Genomic DNA, 17,077 nt, shown 5'->3' on the forward strand with positions numbered 1-17,077 from the left:
GTATTGTATATTCAAGGCGAAGTCGCTACAAAACATCTATTTTCACACAATTACTGCCGCACTGCCTATTAACGCGGTAATTCATTTCGATTTCGATATATGTATTACTTAAACTGGTGCATGTATTTTCATATGTATATACTTTTTTATACTCTCGCAACATGTTGCTACAGACTATAATAGTTTTATTCCCCTAACAGCTGTTTGTATCACCTAAAACTAATCGAATTAGATATAGGGTTATATATACATATATATAAATGATCAGGATGAAGAGACGAGTTGAAGTCCGGGTGACTGTCTGTTCGTCCTTCTGTGCAAGCTGTAACTTGAATAAAAATTGAGATATCTTTATGAAACTTGGTACACATGTTTCTTGGTACCGTAAGACGTTTTGTATTGCTGATAGATATAATCGGACCACTGCCACGCCCAAAAACGCCATCAATCAAAAACAAATAAATTGCATAACTAAGCTCTACAATAAGATACAAGACTGTTATTTGGTAAACAGGATCGCATTAGGGAGGGACATCTGCAGTTTACAATTTTTTTTAAAGTAGGCGTGGTCCCGCCCCCGAAAAGGTTTAATGTGCATATCTCCTAAGCCGCTAAAGCTATAATAACAAAATTCACTGAGAACAAATGTTTTAAGCACTTCTAACGAGAATGTAAAAATGGGTGAAATCGAGTGACAACCCCACCCACTCCCCATATAACGGTACTGTTAAAAACTACTAAAAGCGCGATAAATCAAGCACTAAACACCCCAGAGACATTAAATTTTATCTCTAGGATGATATGAGATAACTTTATAGAATTAGACAAATTCGGTACATAACATTCTTCTCATACTTCTATGTTATAGTGAGAATTTGTTATAGTGAAAATGGTGCGATATTGGATTACAACAAAGCCTATTTCCCATATAACACCATTTTGCATTCAATCTGATTTGTTCACTTTCCACTATGCATATCAAGCAACAATGATTGTATAAGGGTAAAACTTTACGTGAATAATGCGTTTAAAGTATGCGACCTTGTGACCAAAAATTGGCTAAATCGATCAACACCTGTCCAAGCCCCTAGGTACTTTCTATAGCGCTCATATACCTAATATAAATATTTTTGAACTTCCGGGTGACTTTATACCGCATATATCGACCAATATGTGAGTTATCTTAATGAAAATGAAAGAACTTTACTTTTTACTCATAACAAGGTATCCTTGTGCCGATAGCTAAACATGTATAATAATATCGATATAATAAATAAAAAAATTTATTTATTGTCAATAATCGATTTCTTTTCATACTCCTCAATGCAGTTGTAATGCATTCTATATAAAATCAATTATAAGCGCATACAACAAAACACAAGAACGGTTTCTCATAATTTGAGTAAAGTATACAAATTGCTCTAATTAATTTAACTGTGAATTTAAATAACTGAGGCAACAGTTTCTACTTCTAATTATTAAAATATATAAAGAAATCTCAAACTTGTATACCATTTGACTTTGCAAGAGTATAAAATGTTCGGTTACATCCGAACTTAACCATTCTTTATTTGTTTGTATAACGTTTATCCTATCATTTCTTCATATGAAACATTAGAATTTTCTACTTCTCTTAATATATTTTCATTATTCACTTCAGCGTCCGTGTGTGTAAGGATTTATATATTTTGATAATTTGTAACCTTTTCAATGATAGGTGTAACATATTAAAATTACCTTTTAAGCACATCATAAACTTTTCCATATCGTATATTGTTTTCCGATTCGAATTTAACTGTTTTCGGTAAAATTTTTAAGTTTATAGCGTTAATTTGGACTCTCTACGATTCGAATTAGTTGCATTGCAAATGGTTTCGCCTAGATGATTATGGCTTTATATGTATACATAAATGTTAATTTACACACAATATTTACTATAACTATGGTTTGCACAAGGAATACACTACCATACATTAACCACATCTGGTAGCAATAGTATTTGGACTACAGAAAATGACAATAAGCTGAAGCTTAGAAAAGAAAAGTATTCTAATATTAATTGAACTGAATTGGATGCTTTATTCAAACAAAAGGTTGATAAACTAAAGTATTAACCATAGTAGTAAATATGCGTTCATTTGAATTAAACTTTATTTAAAGTAAGTTTTTCAACCGCACAAGTGAACAAGGAGGAACTATTTTTTAAAGTGTATGTTATTGCGAACGCCTGCTTCACACACACATACACTTGTAGGTAGTTACTGTTATTGAACTGATGAGTAAGGCACTGTGATCCAATGCTTAAAGTAGTACCAACTTTTAACCAAAAATTTGAAATAGTCGAAATCTTTATTTGTCAGCGACTTATCTACCGGATGGATCTAACACAGCTTTATAGCTCAAGTGTGATTAACTGGCGTCTAGTGATTTTTTTCTGCTCTGAAAAGTATCGAGATATTCAAGATATTATGGCAATAGCAACCAATAAAAGTTCGATAAAGATTCCAAAGGTCTCAGGAACTGACTGAGTACACCAAAGAGAGGGTTAATTTAATGAAAGAAGCTGTTTCAAAAATTCATTCTTAGGTTTGAATGTAGGATATTAAGAAACATGTTGTGTAAATATCAGTTCACAGACGGGCCCATTTGTCGCCCAAGCCGGTTTTTTGTTAAAAACTTTCAGATATTGTTTTAATGGTTGCAATAGCGCTCAGTTTCAAATGAATATTGAATATAACATTATGTTCGGAAATTTTAATTTTATTATCTGTTTTTTTGTATGTTATATGCAAATATGCATGTAAATATTCATAATATAAGATAATTATTTTAGAAAAGGCTGAATAAGGACAAAATTAAGTTAATCATACATATTTTTGTGCACCGTAAATGTGTCAATCTTAGAAAATATTGCTGTAATTTGTTCTCTTTGGGGAAAGTTCAACAATATTATTCATCGACTAGAGCACGTTTCTTATGACAAATAAGCATCGTTTGTTTTAGAGGTAAATTGGTTTTTGTGAGTCACAGATCATGTACCTAAGTAAATAATATTATATTTACGATTCGGTGGTATGCCAAATATATGAAATGGTTTACATAAATTAGGAAAATATCCAACAAGACATTTTTTTTGTATTGAATTCTAATTGATTTTCGCTGTAGTTTTATTAGCATTCTTTAAGCTGCCAAATAAAAATCCTAAGGATAGTGTATAACTTCAAAGAAAATTAATGTGGTAGTGTGTGCCATATTTTAAACATTCTTCATTATTTTAAGTTTAAAAATTACAAGCAAACTAAAAAGAAAATATGAAGGGAGCTATATATGCTCTCAATCTAAAACTTAGCTTATGAACATTACATGTGAAATCATGGAATTCATTAAAAAGCTAAACTACAACAGAATTGATAACAATAGAGAGCAACAAACTTTTCACTTTATAGAATATGATGTATGAATGTTATTGTATGCACATTTATCTGTGGCGACACTAGTGTTAATATTAATAATAACAATACTTTAAATCTGCTTCGAATTGAAAATAAGTTGCATTGTAGTCATCCTTAAACTATGCTATGCTTAATGCGGGAACAACGTTCTTCGTTATATGTATATATATATAATACAATTATAGTTATGAATATAAGTAACGAAAAAAAGTATGAGAAGGATGCAATTTTTGTTACAGTGGCATAAATACTTATATAACCGCAGCAGTATTATAGGCGGTAGTAAAATGGACACAACACGAATTCCATTCCATTCCATTTAATTCAATTCAACTGGATTTTGTGTACATTATATATGTAGAGTAACTACGTACGAGTACGAATAATTTACATGAGTACGAGCGAGGATGCCAAAAAAGTTGCATACTATTTAATACGTGGATATGTGAAAGGTGATAGATATGGCGTATATGGCAGGTGGCTAGTGCAATAAAGTGGCCATCGCTTGGCCAACACACTACCTCATCACCCTGTGCAAATTTTCGCTAATATGGCAACAACACTCACTAGAACAATACTTTGCGGTTGTGGCTGTGATGACGTAATCGTCAATATTGTTGTTGGCGTCGATGGTTGTGACTGCGTTTGCGACTGTGGTTGTGTTGATGGTTGCTGGTGCACTTGGTGAGTCTGGTGGATACTCGGCCGGTAATGTTGTAGCATTTTCAATTGCTGCTGTTGCAACTGTTGGTGATTGTTTTCAAAACCATTCAGGGCGGGCGACAATCCATTGCTGAGCGCAATCCCAAGTCCGCCATTATGCTGTTGCACCGGAATACTGCTCAACAAAGGCGAATCCATAACTACCTCTGTGGTCGACGTTACTGTTGTAGGTGATGTGATGGAAACATTGCAGCCGTTGAACTGCGATGTCACCGTTGGCAGATTTGTCTGCGGGAGAATGGTGTTTGAATGTTTATTCACTTTCATCCATTAATTTAGTATTAATAATCTCTTGAGATTTATTCTACATTTAAGTTCGCATGATTAGGCTCATTAAAAATTATAACTATGTTGCAAAATTTAATATTTCTTCGAGCTAAACCAACACCAAAAATTCATTATGAAATAGCTAAATACATAAATGCAGAACAGTTTTTTTTCTTATTTTATAATTCCCATTTAATAATTGTACAATCATTAATAAAATGATGAGTATAACATGCGTGTCATTTGCTTATCGCTAAATCGCACTCCCAGTAATGCCAAACAGCAAATATTGTGAAGACTTAGAGATTGAGATTGCACGCCATCACCGAATATCTCTTGATGTATCGCAATTTGTTATTGCCTAAGCTTATCGCCTACGCGTGAATCGAACTGTTTGAGAGACGAGCAAACAAACGACCAAAAGAAAATCGTGAATTTTTCAAGCAGGAAGAAATAGTCGTTACCTCTCTCGATTCGAGAACCATGATAACGTACTTGTGGATAGTAGTCTATATTGTAGGAGACTAAAAATATATCATCCATTAGATCTCTCCTTTCGATTAAATTGATTTCACTTTAATTTTTGTAAAATATTTCTCATTATACTTCAACATCATTGTTTTTGTCAGCAAATTTAGTTATTGTCATTTTAATAATAAGACAGATTCAAAATAAAACTGAATATTATACAAAAAAATCAATATGTTTTGAAATTGGACCTAAAAATTGAATAAAAAGAAATTTTTAGTATTCATCAAACACTATTTTCATACAAACGTGCAGCACAACTTGTACGAGAAAAAGCTGTAAAAAAAAGGGTATCCCATATCAATGAAAATGATGTTAACATTCATGCATTGATCATCGGTTTTATACGCATTCACTGTAGTTTTCTGATGTGACCTCCAGCGACTCTTTCCTGTTTTCAGACCTCAAGATTGCGGGAAAGCAATTATCGAGACAAAACGTACTACAAAAACGTTATCGAAAAGTTGAAAGATCGCCATAATCGGTGTATCGGCCTCGCACCTATGTCGAATAATAAGTGTTGGCAAAAAAAGGCTTTGGCTTCAAACCAATATTAATTTTTTAGCCTGCATGTTTTAAGACAACTCGTAGTGTTAGAAATACCATATTTCTATATCATAAGAATACATGTATGCTGCTGACATCTGCTTTGTCGCAGAAATTCAAACGAAGTTTTGGCACTGAGAGAGAGTGAGTAATTATAAATAATTAATGAATTAATTTCGCTAATAGATTATGGAGTTTTGACATTAATATGTGGGCTTCAAATATTAAGCTATACTTTTAGACTGAGCCATCTTATATTTTTTTTTTTGTATATATTATACTTTTGTATGGATTTTAGCGAATAAAAACAATAAAAATTAAGAACAAAGCGAAAAATCGAAATATAATAGATAGTAATAACTGCGAAATATTAAAAAAAAATTAATGCATGCATTTTCTCAAATCGATTATTATAAAGAATAATAATGGCTTTGTGTGTTTTGTGATAACCGTCGGTGCATTTATGTATTTCGTCACATATTTGTACAAGGCTACTCTGCTTATATTAGAGATTATTATTTTAACGATGTTACATACACAATATTTAGTAATTCTTAAAGCTGCTTTATATAATTGTCGAAAAGAATAAACGATGTCATGCGCAAATTTACTTATGATACACACACATATGTACATGTACACAATTTATATTTTGTTTTAGGCATTTCGAATACAAGTTTTTTAACTTAAAAACAAGAAAGTTCTTGTTTTAACAAAGCTCCAAAAACCTAAACCTTTTTTCCCTTTATTTCTCAATATTTATTTGTTTCCTTTTACACTGGTTTTTAAAATCGAACACACATACATACACTTTTCCTCAAATTATGTTTACGTCTAGCTGTGCAAGGTGAAGAAAAATATAATAGCCGTAGGTTTGGTAAAATGGGCATGCAATTATCTTAAAAAATCTTAAATAAAAATGATTCAAAGCATATTTACAAGCGCACAATGGATCAGCTCTCTGATTTCGATTCTCAACAACACATGCACGCAAACTTTCACCGCATATACAAACACACTAACTAGTGCAATAATTAGATTTCGATGAGTTTTTTCTCTTACTTTCTTCTGCTGCATGTAAAGCTGCACACCAGCGGCCGACGTGACTGCATTTGTACTTCCTGAGATCTGCGCTCCACTCTCAGTATTCATTTGAGACACCGGGTCAGCTTTAATGGCCGCAACTCCCATGGATAGACTGTCAGGATTGGCAACGCCTACCTGCGCACCGGTGGAGGGGTAGCCAGTCGGAGCGCCTGGAAATGGCGCACCACCGGCCTGCACCACGTGCTGTAAATATAGAGCAAGAAAATAGTTAGGTCGTTAAGCAGTATTTAAATTTGTGTAGTGACAAAAATAAGGGAAAAGACTAATTTGGCGACACAAATGGGTGAAATCGTTTTAAATATTTCCGTAGCCCTCTTATTGTCCTTATAATGATTTTCGTTTCTTGATTGGTATTATACTGTACCTATGTTCCCCCTGCGGGTAGGGGTAAGAATTTACCCGCGGTAAGGCATGCCTGTCGTAAGAGGCGACTAAAAGCCAATATGCACTATGACTGTTATTATGTACCTTGCTCAGTAATATCAGCATAGTATGTCAGAAATAGTGCTATAATACTCAGCTTGGAATGATATTATAGACTTTAAATGAAAAAGCAAATAAAAAGACATTTGAACTTCAAGCGACAAATGTCACCAGTCATTGAGTAATGGGTAGCTCAACTGGCAGTAGTTTCGGCTACGCAGTCTTACCGGAGACTTTCTGGTACCACGGGGAGCAGAAAGCCCTTGGACTTCGGTCCAATCTGCTCATTGGGTTATGGCCCCTTTGGGGAGATTCGTGGTGGCTGTGGTTGAAACCTAAATGCAGGAAGAATTGAAAATTCAGCTTAACTGTTTTTTTCAGTTCTAAAAAGAAGTTGCAAAAAGCAAATGGGTTCCGTACCCGAAAACGGAAGAGGTTTTAGGTCGGCCTCGAATCTTACCAAGATGGTAGTGTGTGCCCAGACACACTGCCACTGGTATCCAAAGAAATACTTGAAAATAGCTCGTATTGTTTGAGGCGCTGATCAACGCATTGTATTGATACGCTGTGTTTTTTGAACACCGTGAGGTAAGGACGTCGCTGGCAGGTACTCACGTAAATCAACAACGAAAGTTGTACCTATGTACATATATAGTGATTGGAGAGACACAACAGCCGGTTCTACGTTACCGGAATTGAGTAGTATAGGAGGGGCATACATCTTATTTAAATTAAACGAATATATTTCGATTGTTTGCAACGGCTCATATCGTCCCCTAGCAGAAATGTCAATAAGTTATATAGATGCAATTGAGAATTGATAAACTAATATTTGCATTGTACATGAGCTGATGGCTAATCAAGCACAAGCAATAATGAAACTATAAATAGTCCATCGAGTTAAATTTTATGTGACTTTTAGTTTATGGCATAATGTTACATAATTTTGCATTTTTGCCACTTTCATTATCAATGAAATAATAACTCTGGTAGCCTAGTTTGCCAAACATGTTAGTGTAACCTACATTCGTAGCAGCTGAACAATGTATGCATGTATATCAGCCATGTTTAATAGCATTTGAACGCACAGCGAAACTCAATTGATTAAATCAGTTGTGATTGCGAACGGAATTACAACACTCTGTATTGGCCTAGTAACTCTGCAACAACAAACTAATCGTAATATAATTCCACCACCGCCCTGGAGTCAATTACGAAGGAGTATTTTAAATCGTTAAGTTTTCAATTCGTTTTCGATTGGCGTAAGCTACTCATTAGTAAGGCACATCACGAGCGCGTTGAATTATTCATTTATTATTTTAGTTGAACGTTTCTGCTTGTCGAAATACATAAAGCAATGTTAAATAATTCTGTAATTTTCGAATACTGTTTATTTAATTTGAAGTTCACTACAGGTAACAATTTCATATACATACAACACGGTGGTAATTCTAAAAAATTTGGTGAAGAAAATGTCTTATGCATGTTGAGCATGTAGCTTTGGGAAGAACAACCCATTAAATTACCTTTTTAGTTACCATAATACATTTTGGCAACGACAGAAATGTATTAAGTTGCGTAAATTCAAGTTAACAATCAAAAGTTATTTAAAATATTTATTTGATATGTATAACAAATTTAGTTAACTCATTTAAACAACTAACTTATTTAGATAAATACATAGTATTGAAGACTGTTATATTTTGTAGTAGTACCAGTTGTTCATAAAGTCTCGGCAAATAAAACAATTTGAAGACAAAGCGCGAGTACTACTACTACTTTTACACTTTTTTTTGTATCATACCTACTTAACTGTCAGTTACGGATTGTTTATGCTTATGTGCAAGTATGTGCGAAGGAACAAGTGTAGTTGACATACTGAATAACAAATGTGCATGGCAGCTGGCATTTAATAATTTTTCAACTTTACCGTTCATCACTTATGATCACAACTTGCCACTTGGCAAACGCTGCAGACGTGGCAAATTTTGTCGCCTGGTTAATCGCAATCGTCAGCTTGCTGCCAAAAACCAAAAAACATCGCCGACATAACCACCTCTGCTGTTCAACAACAATTTTGAATTAGAAAGGCGCATCGTTGCTGTACCAATGAACTCATGGCTTGACTGGTGGCGAGGGTAAGGGTATATGCACTCTTATATGAATTCTACCATGCACTTTTAAATACAACAACAACATAAATCCTAAGCAATTAGCGGCCGCATTTGGGCACCACAGCGCGAATATTTGCTCCTAAAGCATCTATAGCCCATTTCGATCGCTCAGGGCTGTCAACTTGGCAGCAAATGGAAATTTATTGTGAACGTGTGAATCGATAAAGATGCAGTGTTGTATATACTGCAGTTGCAGTTGCTGTTGCCAAATATGACAGCAACATAATTAATAAGTTTCACATATTTTCCTTCTCATCACCCAGTTATCTTCAGTTTAGACTAACTAATGGACGATTGCGGTGCAAATTGTTAAAAGACAACTCTTATGAATTTATGTATACTTATTTGTTGAAAATAATTCACGCTTAGTTTTATCGTTGATACACGCACATATATTATTTATAGCTATTCAGGGGTGTTGTAGAATCTGATGGTTGTCGGAATCGGAATTGAAACCGATAAAAAAAATCAAGTAAGGAAACGCTAAGTTCGGGTGCAAGCGAACATTTTATACTCTTGCGAACGACGAACGAAACGAAATCAATATATGTAGTATTTGGGAGTTGGGGTAATTCGTAGACTAAATTCACATATTTTCGGCATTAAACTATAGTATATCCAATATTATACGTTGATATATAGTATATCCAATATTAATCAGTTTATTTTGCTAAGATAATGCATAATGCCAACCGGAAGTTTGAAAACCTTGTTATGTACTTGAGAGATAAGGGTATTATTGACCCGATTTTACATACTATTAACCGAATAATATGTTCCCTGAGTTTCATTAAAGTACCTCACATACCGTTTCCAACATATATGGAGTAAAATCAACCGGATGTTTGAAAACTCTGTGATTAGTTATATGGGGGGCTAGGGCAAGCTGTTACCCGATTTTACTTATTTTGGGCACAAAGTTAAGTTTGAGCACACTGTTAATAGGAAAATACGCTCTCTTATTTTTATTGAGATAACTCACATACTGGCTGATATATGCGGAATAAAGACACCCGAAAGTGCGAAAATCTTTATATTAGGTATGGTATATGGGGGGCTAAGGGAAATATTGAACCGATTTAACCCCTTTGTGACACTCAGACATACTATCACCAGGAAAGCATTCCCTCCGAATTTCAATTATATATCTCACACATTGACCGATATTTTCGGTAAAAGTCAACTATAGGCATTGGGGTCCACATATTCGGTATCAGGGGCTTGAACAGTTTTGGTTGGATTTGGACAATTTTTGGTCATTAGGTGGCCCACTTTAGAGGGACTAATCGTACAAAGTTTTGTTCCGATATATTACTTGATGTTTTTATTGTATACTGGAATGTGAAAGAATCAGATAGAATTTAAAATTGTGTTATTTGGGCAGTGGGCGTGGTTGTAATTTTGATACCGGCTCCTAAAAAGGCATCTTGTGGCATCCTGGGTGTGTCTCTGACGCATTTACTCATTGATTTATCACTTTGAGTTGTGAATCTCAATTTACGGCTTAGTTATGACACTGTATACGATTTTGATTAATAGTGCTTTGTTGGCGTGGCAGTGGTCCGATTACGCCCATCTACGAACTCGTCCTTACCAAGGAATGTGTGTACCAAGTGCCATCCAGATGTATTAATTTTTAATCAAGTTACAGCCTACACAGACAGACGAACAGACAGACATTCGGATTTCAATGCGTCTTGTCAACCTAATATTTTAGAAGATATATAATTACTCCTAATACGACGATACGATAACTATTGTCTAATTTTTCCATTGATTCCTATGAAGGCCTTAAGCACCATATTTCCTATGAAAGTTAATGCTTCTGAATTATTTATTTAGTGAGTTCTCGCACTTTCGAGTAGTTTTCAACATAACCGCTGACCCGATTTTAACCATTTTTGAGCAAAGTGAAGAATACTACGCATTTTGCTCAATATTTATAAAATGAGGAAGAACTCATTTATTTATATCTAATAGATATATATTGTTGAAACATGGTACACGTGGTACTATGAAGAGGTTTGTATTGGATATGGGCGGAAGCGGAAAATTATACTGTAGCTTTATCTAAGCCACAAATTGAGGTAGAAAACTGTTATCAAAGTAGGGATGGCCATCTGTGGTTTTTAAAAAGAAGGTGTGACCTTGCTTCCTAAGAGGTTTAATATACCTATCTCATAAAATACTAAAGCTGCATTTATAGCTACAGTGTGATAATGAGTGTAATCGGATAATAGTAACGTCCACTGTCTTTCTCTTAGATATCAGGACAGTACCAACGAAGTTACATATAGAAAATTTTTTTTGCAGAAATAGTGTTAAAGCATACCATTTCACAACTAAAATTATCCTTACCTTGTTATTTGATTCTTTCTTGTAATAATTAAACTCGAAAATTTTAAAGAGGGCAGCGCGCATAGATAGCGAGCAGAAATGACGCATCGAAAACAGCTATAATTTGGTTTCGATTTTAACTAACTCACATTGTTGTTTGCAGAGATTCTAATAACGGCTATTAAACACGTGGTTAAATTACTTTAATCCTACATTCAATCAAACTTAAGAGGACAAGCAAATCATCATCTGTTTTCAAAGTAGTTATTTTCTAAAGATTGTTCAGGAAGAAAGCATAATTTCGTTGTCGTACCTGTGCTTTTTTCAGGGGAGAAGCCGGGCAAAAATATAAATTGTTATTTATATGGCAATTGCCATTTTGTAGATCATCGCCATGTACAAAATACCAGTTGCTTTTATGAAAACGACAATTTTACTGTTGAACTAGTTCATAACTAATTGATTTTACTTAAGGATATGTTTGGTGTGACGTATGGGTATAAGAGTTTATGAAAAAAGCGAAAATTGCCTATTCGGAAAATAATTAACATACAGAAGTATATTTGATCGTGATTGTTTATTACGATTACGGTTGAAGATGGAAGACGACGCTTACTATCTTAATGACAAAAACAGAAAACAAACTGAATTTGGTGCAAGAGCACATAAGCAGTCACGTTTGTGCGAGTACCAGAAAAACAGTTAGTATAGTGAAATCAAATCGAATAGTTAGCTAACTTCATGGTCTACTAACTGCTGTATACAAAGTTTTATATTTTATTATTGTGTTTAAGAAATATACTCTTTGGCATGTTTTGAAAATGGCAATAAATGAAATCAAATAATTTATATTAAAGTTGTTTCCAAAAATACTCACAAAAAACAAGTAAGGAAGGGCTAAGTTCGGATGTAACCGAACATTTTATACTCTCGCAAAGTCAAATGGTATACTCGTTTGAGATTTCTTTGTGGATTGACTGATATTTTCGGTAGAAGGTCAACTATAGGCACTGGGGTCCACATATTTAGTACTTAGGGGCTTAAACAGTTTTGGTTCGATTTAGACAATTTTTGGCCACAAGGTGGCATACTTTAATCGCATTATTCACGCAAAGTTTTACCCCGATATAATCATTGTTGCTTGATATGCATAGTGGAAAGTGAAAGAATCAGATGGAATTTAAAATGGTGTTATATGGGAAGTAGGCGTGGTTGTAGTCCGATTTCGCACTATGACATAGAAACATGAAAATAACGTTATGCACCGAATTTGGTTGAAATCGGTTGAGCAGATCTCAAGATATGGGTTTTCACCTAAAAGTGGGCTGTACCACGCCCACTGACTAATTTTGAACGCGGTTCCTATAAAGCCAATTTATACCATTTTAGAGATAAAACTTAATGTCTCTGGCGTGTTTAGTGCTTGATTTTTCGCGCTTTTAGTAGTTTTTAACAGTACCGTTATATGGGGAGTGGGCGGAGTTGCCACCCGATTTCAACTATTTTCACACCGTCAATAGAAGTGCTAAAAACATTTGCTTCTAGTGAATTTTGTTATTATAGCATTAGCGGTTTAGGAGATATGCACATTAAACCTATTAGAGGCGGGACCACGCCCACTTTTTAAAAAAAGTTTTAACTGCAGATGCCCCTCCCTAATGTGATCCTGCGTACCAAATAACAGTTTTGTATCTTATTGCGGAGCTTAGTTATGGCAAGTTATTTGTTTTTGATTAATGGCGTTTTGTGGGCGTGGCAGTGGTCCGATTACGCCCATCTGCAATACCAACCGTCTCACGGTACCAAGAAACATGTCTACCAAGTTTCATAAAGATATCTCAATTTTTACTCAAGTTAGAGCTTGCACGGACGGACGGACGGACGGACAGACAGTCACCCGGATTTCAACTCGTCTCTTCATCCTGATCATTTATATATATATAACCCTATATCTAACTCGATTAGTTTTAGGTGATACAAACAACCGTTAGGTGAACAAAACTATTATACTCTGTAGCAACAGGTTGCGAGAGTATAATAAAACAATTTACATTTGATGAAAAAACCACCAACTTAATGCAATTGGCTTGAGACGTCGTGTTACCAAGTCCCTGTGAATAAATTTACACATATGGTATACACATATACTTATGTAGATAAGCTATAACACAGTTCATTGGTGATTTCCTATTTACGGCCAGTATGCTGGCAAACATGTATTTTTCAATTGTTACGCACTGAATGCAATGAAGTTAAACGTATTAAATTACTCCATTAAAAGCCTTGATGAGCCTCGACGACGAAACGCATCATTCGTCACATTACGTCATATCATACGGCTGGTGGCCCTGTATTGCTGACTAGTAATGCGAATTTAAGTTAAAAATCGTTGATCATTAATAGAAAAAGTCATTATCTCGTCAACAAGCATCAAATCAGTATTATCGACGAGATTTGGCAGATGTGGAAAGAATAGGCCGGATTCGCGTTAAAAGAAAGCAGATAGAGTCCAAAGCAACAACGATAGTATGGTCAATGAAACATAAGAAACTTTGGCGCCAACACTAAAAAGTATATTTTATATTGAATATGAAAATGCAAAAGCTGCCAAAAAAGTATATGGTTTTTTGTTTTTACCACAGCTGCAGACGTCGATGGTTCCTATGAGTGTTTTCGTACCCAACGGGATGGCATTTAACAAATTCCGGTGGCATTGCTGTCTTTTCACAAATGTGATTACGTCTGTTAACTCATCATTTCATAGTCTAAATTCATTCGCTTACAACCATAACTTAGCCACCTATTTCACATTCTTGACATTATATGTATTTAGTAATTTAAAAAAAGAAAAAAAAAATTAACTATTTTCTGCCTTCAGATATGTTTTTTCAAGAAGAATTTTTTTCAAATATACCGAAAATATTAGCGACCCCATATTACTGGTTACAATCAGATTCATCATTTTGCAATATTCATCTGAAATCAAACAATTGTGTTGAAATTTACTTTTATTATATGTCTCTCTTTAATATGAATCTAAATACACTGCAAAGTTAAATGGTAAACTTGTTTGAACAGTTTTGTTTCGATTTAAACAATTCACCGACACAATCATTTTTGTTTGATTTGAATAGTAGAAAGTGAAAGAATCAGATTGCGGTGCCACGCCCACTGTCTTATTTTGAACGCGGTTCCTATAAAATCATCTCATACCATCTCAGAGATAAAATTCAATGTATCTGGCGGGTTTAGTGCTTGATTTATCGCGCTTTTAGTAGTTTTTAACAGTATCGTTATATGGGGAATGGGCGGGCTTGTTACCTGATTTCACCCACTTTCACAATGTCGATAGAAGTGCTAAAAACATTTGTTCTCAGTGAATTTTGTTATTATAGATTTAGCGGTTAAGGAAAAAGCACATTAAACAAACTGCAGATGCCCCTCCCTCAGCCGTTAGGTAAATAAAACTACAAGGTGCAATTCAAAAGTTTCAGGACATTTATTAAAAAACGAATATTATTTGTTTTTTTTTGATAAATTTATTGGTCGCCTTCAAAAAAGTCTTCTTCCGCCTGAATACAACGTTTCGCACGTTCAAGAAGGTTATCGAATGACTTTTTTAGGTCATTTGTGGGGATAGCGTTGAGGATGGCGGTCGTCGCCTTTTGGATGGCCTCCGCTCCTCTGAAGACTGCCTCTTCGCACTTTTACGCTTGGTTTCGGGCTCACATTCAAAGCACCATGTTTTGTCACCAGTGACAATCGAATACAAAAAGTTTGGGTTATTTTTGGCCTCTTTGATGATGTCTCTTGAATGTTGAATTCTGAGGTCTTTTTCGTGTTGTTTCAAAGTGTGCGGGACAAATCGAGCACAAACCTTTCTAAGGCCCAAATTTTCTGTCAAAATACGATAAATCGACGCTGCGGATATTGATAATTCCGATTCCATATATTTAAGCGATGATTTCGGCTCTTTTTTAATGAATTCATGCACAATTTCCGTGTTTTTTTCGTTCACAACATCTTTTGGCCGGCCCGAACGTTCGTCGTCTTCCAAGTCCTCCCGTCCCTCTTGAAAACGTTTAAACCACTCGTGAATACGGCTACGGGATAGACAATCATCGCCATAAACTTGTTTCATCATTTGATGAGTTTTGGTAAAAATTTTAGCAAGTTTAAAACAAAACTTAATGTTGGCTCTTTGTTCGATGCTCATTTTCCGACCGACACTACAAATGTAATGTCACATGTAGCGCGATATCTCAGCTGTTATACAAGTTAGCTGTTATATAAATTTTATACGACAACACTGAAGAATACACGATTGAGGGATAACAATTTCAGACAGATGGCGCCACTCGAAGCCGCGTTGTTTAAAAAGTCCTGGAACTTTTGAATTGTACCTTGTATTATAGTCTGTAACAACATGTTGCGAGAGTATAAAAAGAAGGAGGGCTGGGCTGTTCCCTTTTATGACTTATAACAACAGAAAGAATCGGAATTTAAATTTAAATATTTAGGAATACATACACATTTTTCCATAGTTTAACCAACAATTTTTTAAATAAAAAAAATTGAGTTTTTGAACCTTCTAAGCCACTTTAAATAATATAGGTAAACTTATTGAATATGCTTCATAGCTGCGATTTTATATAAGCCACTCATATTGATAATTTAAATATAATACAGGGGTAAATAAAGATCTGCAAACAAATAAAATTTGATAGGAATAAGTAAGATATGTCGAAAAAGAATCATTTAATGCATTAATTCCTTGTCTAAATTTGTTGGTTGCAATATCTGTAAGTGAGGCTGCACTGATACCTTTGCGACGCAAGTATACTAGAAAATATCCAGCACAATATGAACTATTTCCACAAAAAATTATTTCTTTTATAAATGCAAAGAATTCTTAATAGTTTTGTGGTATATAACTTAAATTTTCAATTATTTACTTAAAATAGTATATGTGTACATATTATACGAATTACATATACATATGTGGCAGAATATTGGCACGGGTTCTGTGGTGCCATAAGGACCTCTGGCACGGCTAAAAACAACAAACGAAAGTAGAACGGTGGCCTTTGCCAAAAATGTAATGTAAATTAATTTCATGCAGCGAAACAACAACGAAACGTCAAAGGCGACATTTCTAGATTATCCATCAACGAAATCTGTGTGTTGTGGAATAACGAAACAAAAAAATCTTATAACTAATTGAAATGTTTCAGCTATTGCTGCAAAATGTAATGCTACATTTATATCACTGCTGATATCATATAGATATATGTACATATGTATGTATCTAACATGTATATGTTTAAAATCGGTTAAGTTTTTCGTGAGAGATGAAATGTCTCATAAAGGTAGGTTCCTTTGTTGGAAGAGTATACAAATGATCAAATGTTCGCGATGAACCTCATATCAATATAATTAGGTCTCAGAGATTAAAAATTAAACTGCACCATTTACATTATGAAACGAAATTAGTTATGCTACATAAACATAAGTACATAT

General features: G+C 34.5%; 1 protein-coding gene across 16 annotated transcripts in view; it reads right to left on the reverse strand.

Moving 5' to 3' along the window:
• The window catches only part of Rbfox1 (RNA-binding Fox protein 1), a 101,296-nt gene that overhangs the window by 30,957 nt on the left and 53,262 nt on the right, over window positions 1-17,077 (reverse strand). For 15 of the 16 annotated variants that reach the window (XM_036363771.2, XM_036363787.2, XM_036363788.2 and 12 more), the window contains exons 3-4: window positions 6,579-6,806; window positions 4,020-4,403 (exon numbers count right to left, since the gene is read on the reverse strand). In XM_036363771.2, coding sequence (XP_036219664.2) covers window positions 4,020-4,403; window positions 6,579-6,806 — 612 coding nt within the window. The remainder of the gene's footprint in view (window positions 1-4,019; window positions 4,404-6,578; window positions 6,807-17,077) is intronic. The other variant, XM_036363795.2, reaches the window with a different exon arrangement.

This window comes from Bactrocera oleae, chromosome 6 (assembly GCF_042242935.1).
Source record: "Bactrocera oleae isolate idBacOlea1 chromosome 6, idBacOlea1, whole genome shotgun sequence".
NCBI classification, from domain to species: domain Eukaryota; kingdom Metazoa; phylum Arthropoda; class Insecta; order Diptera; family Tephritidae; genus Bactrocera; species Bactrocera oleae.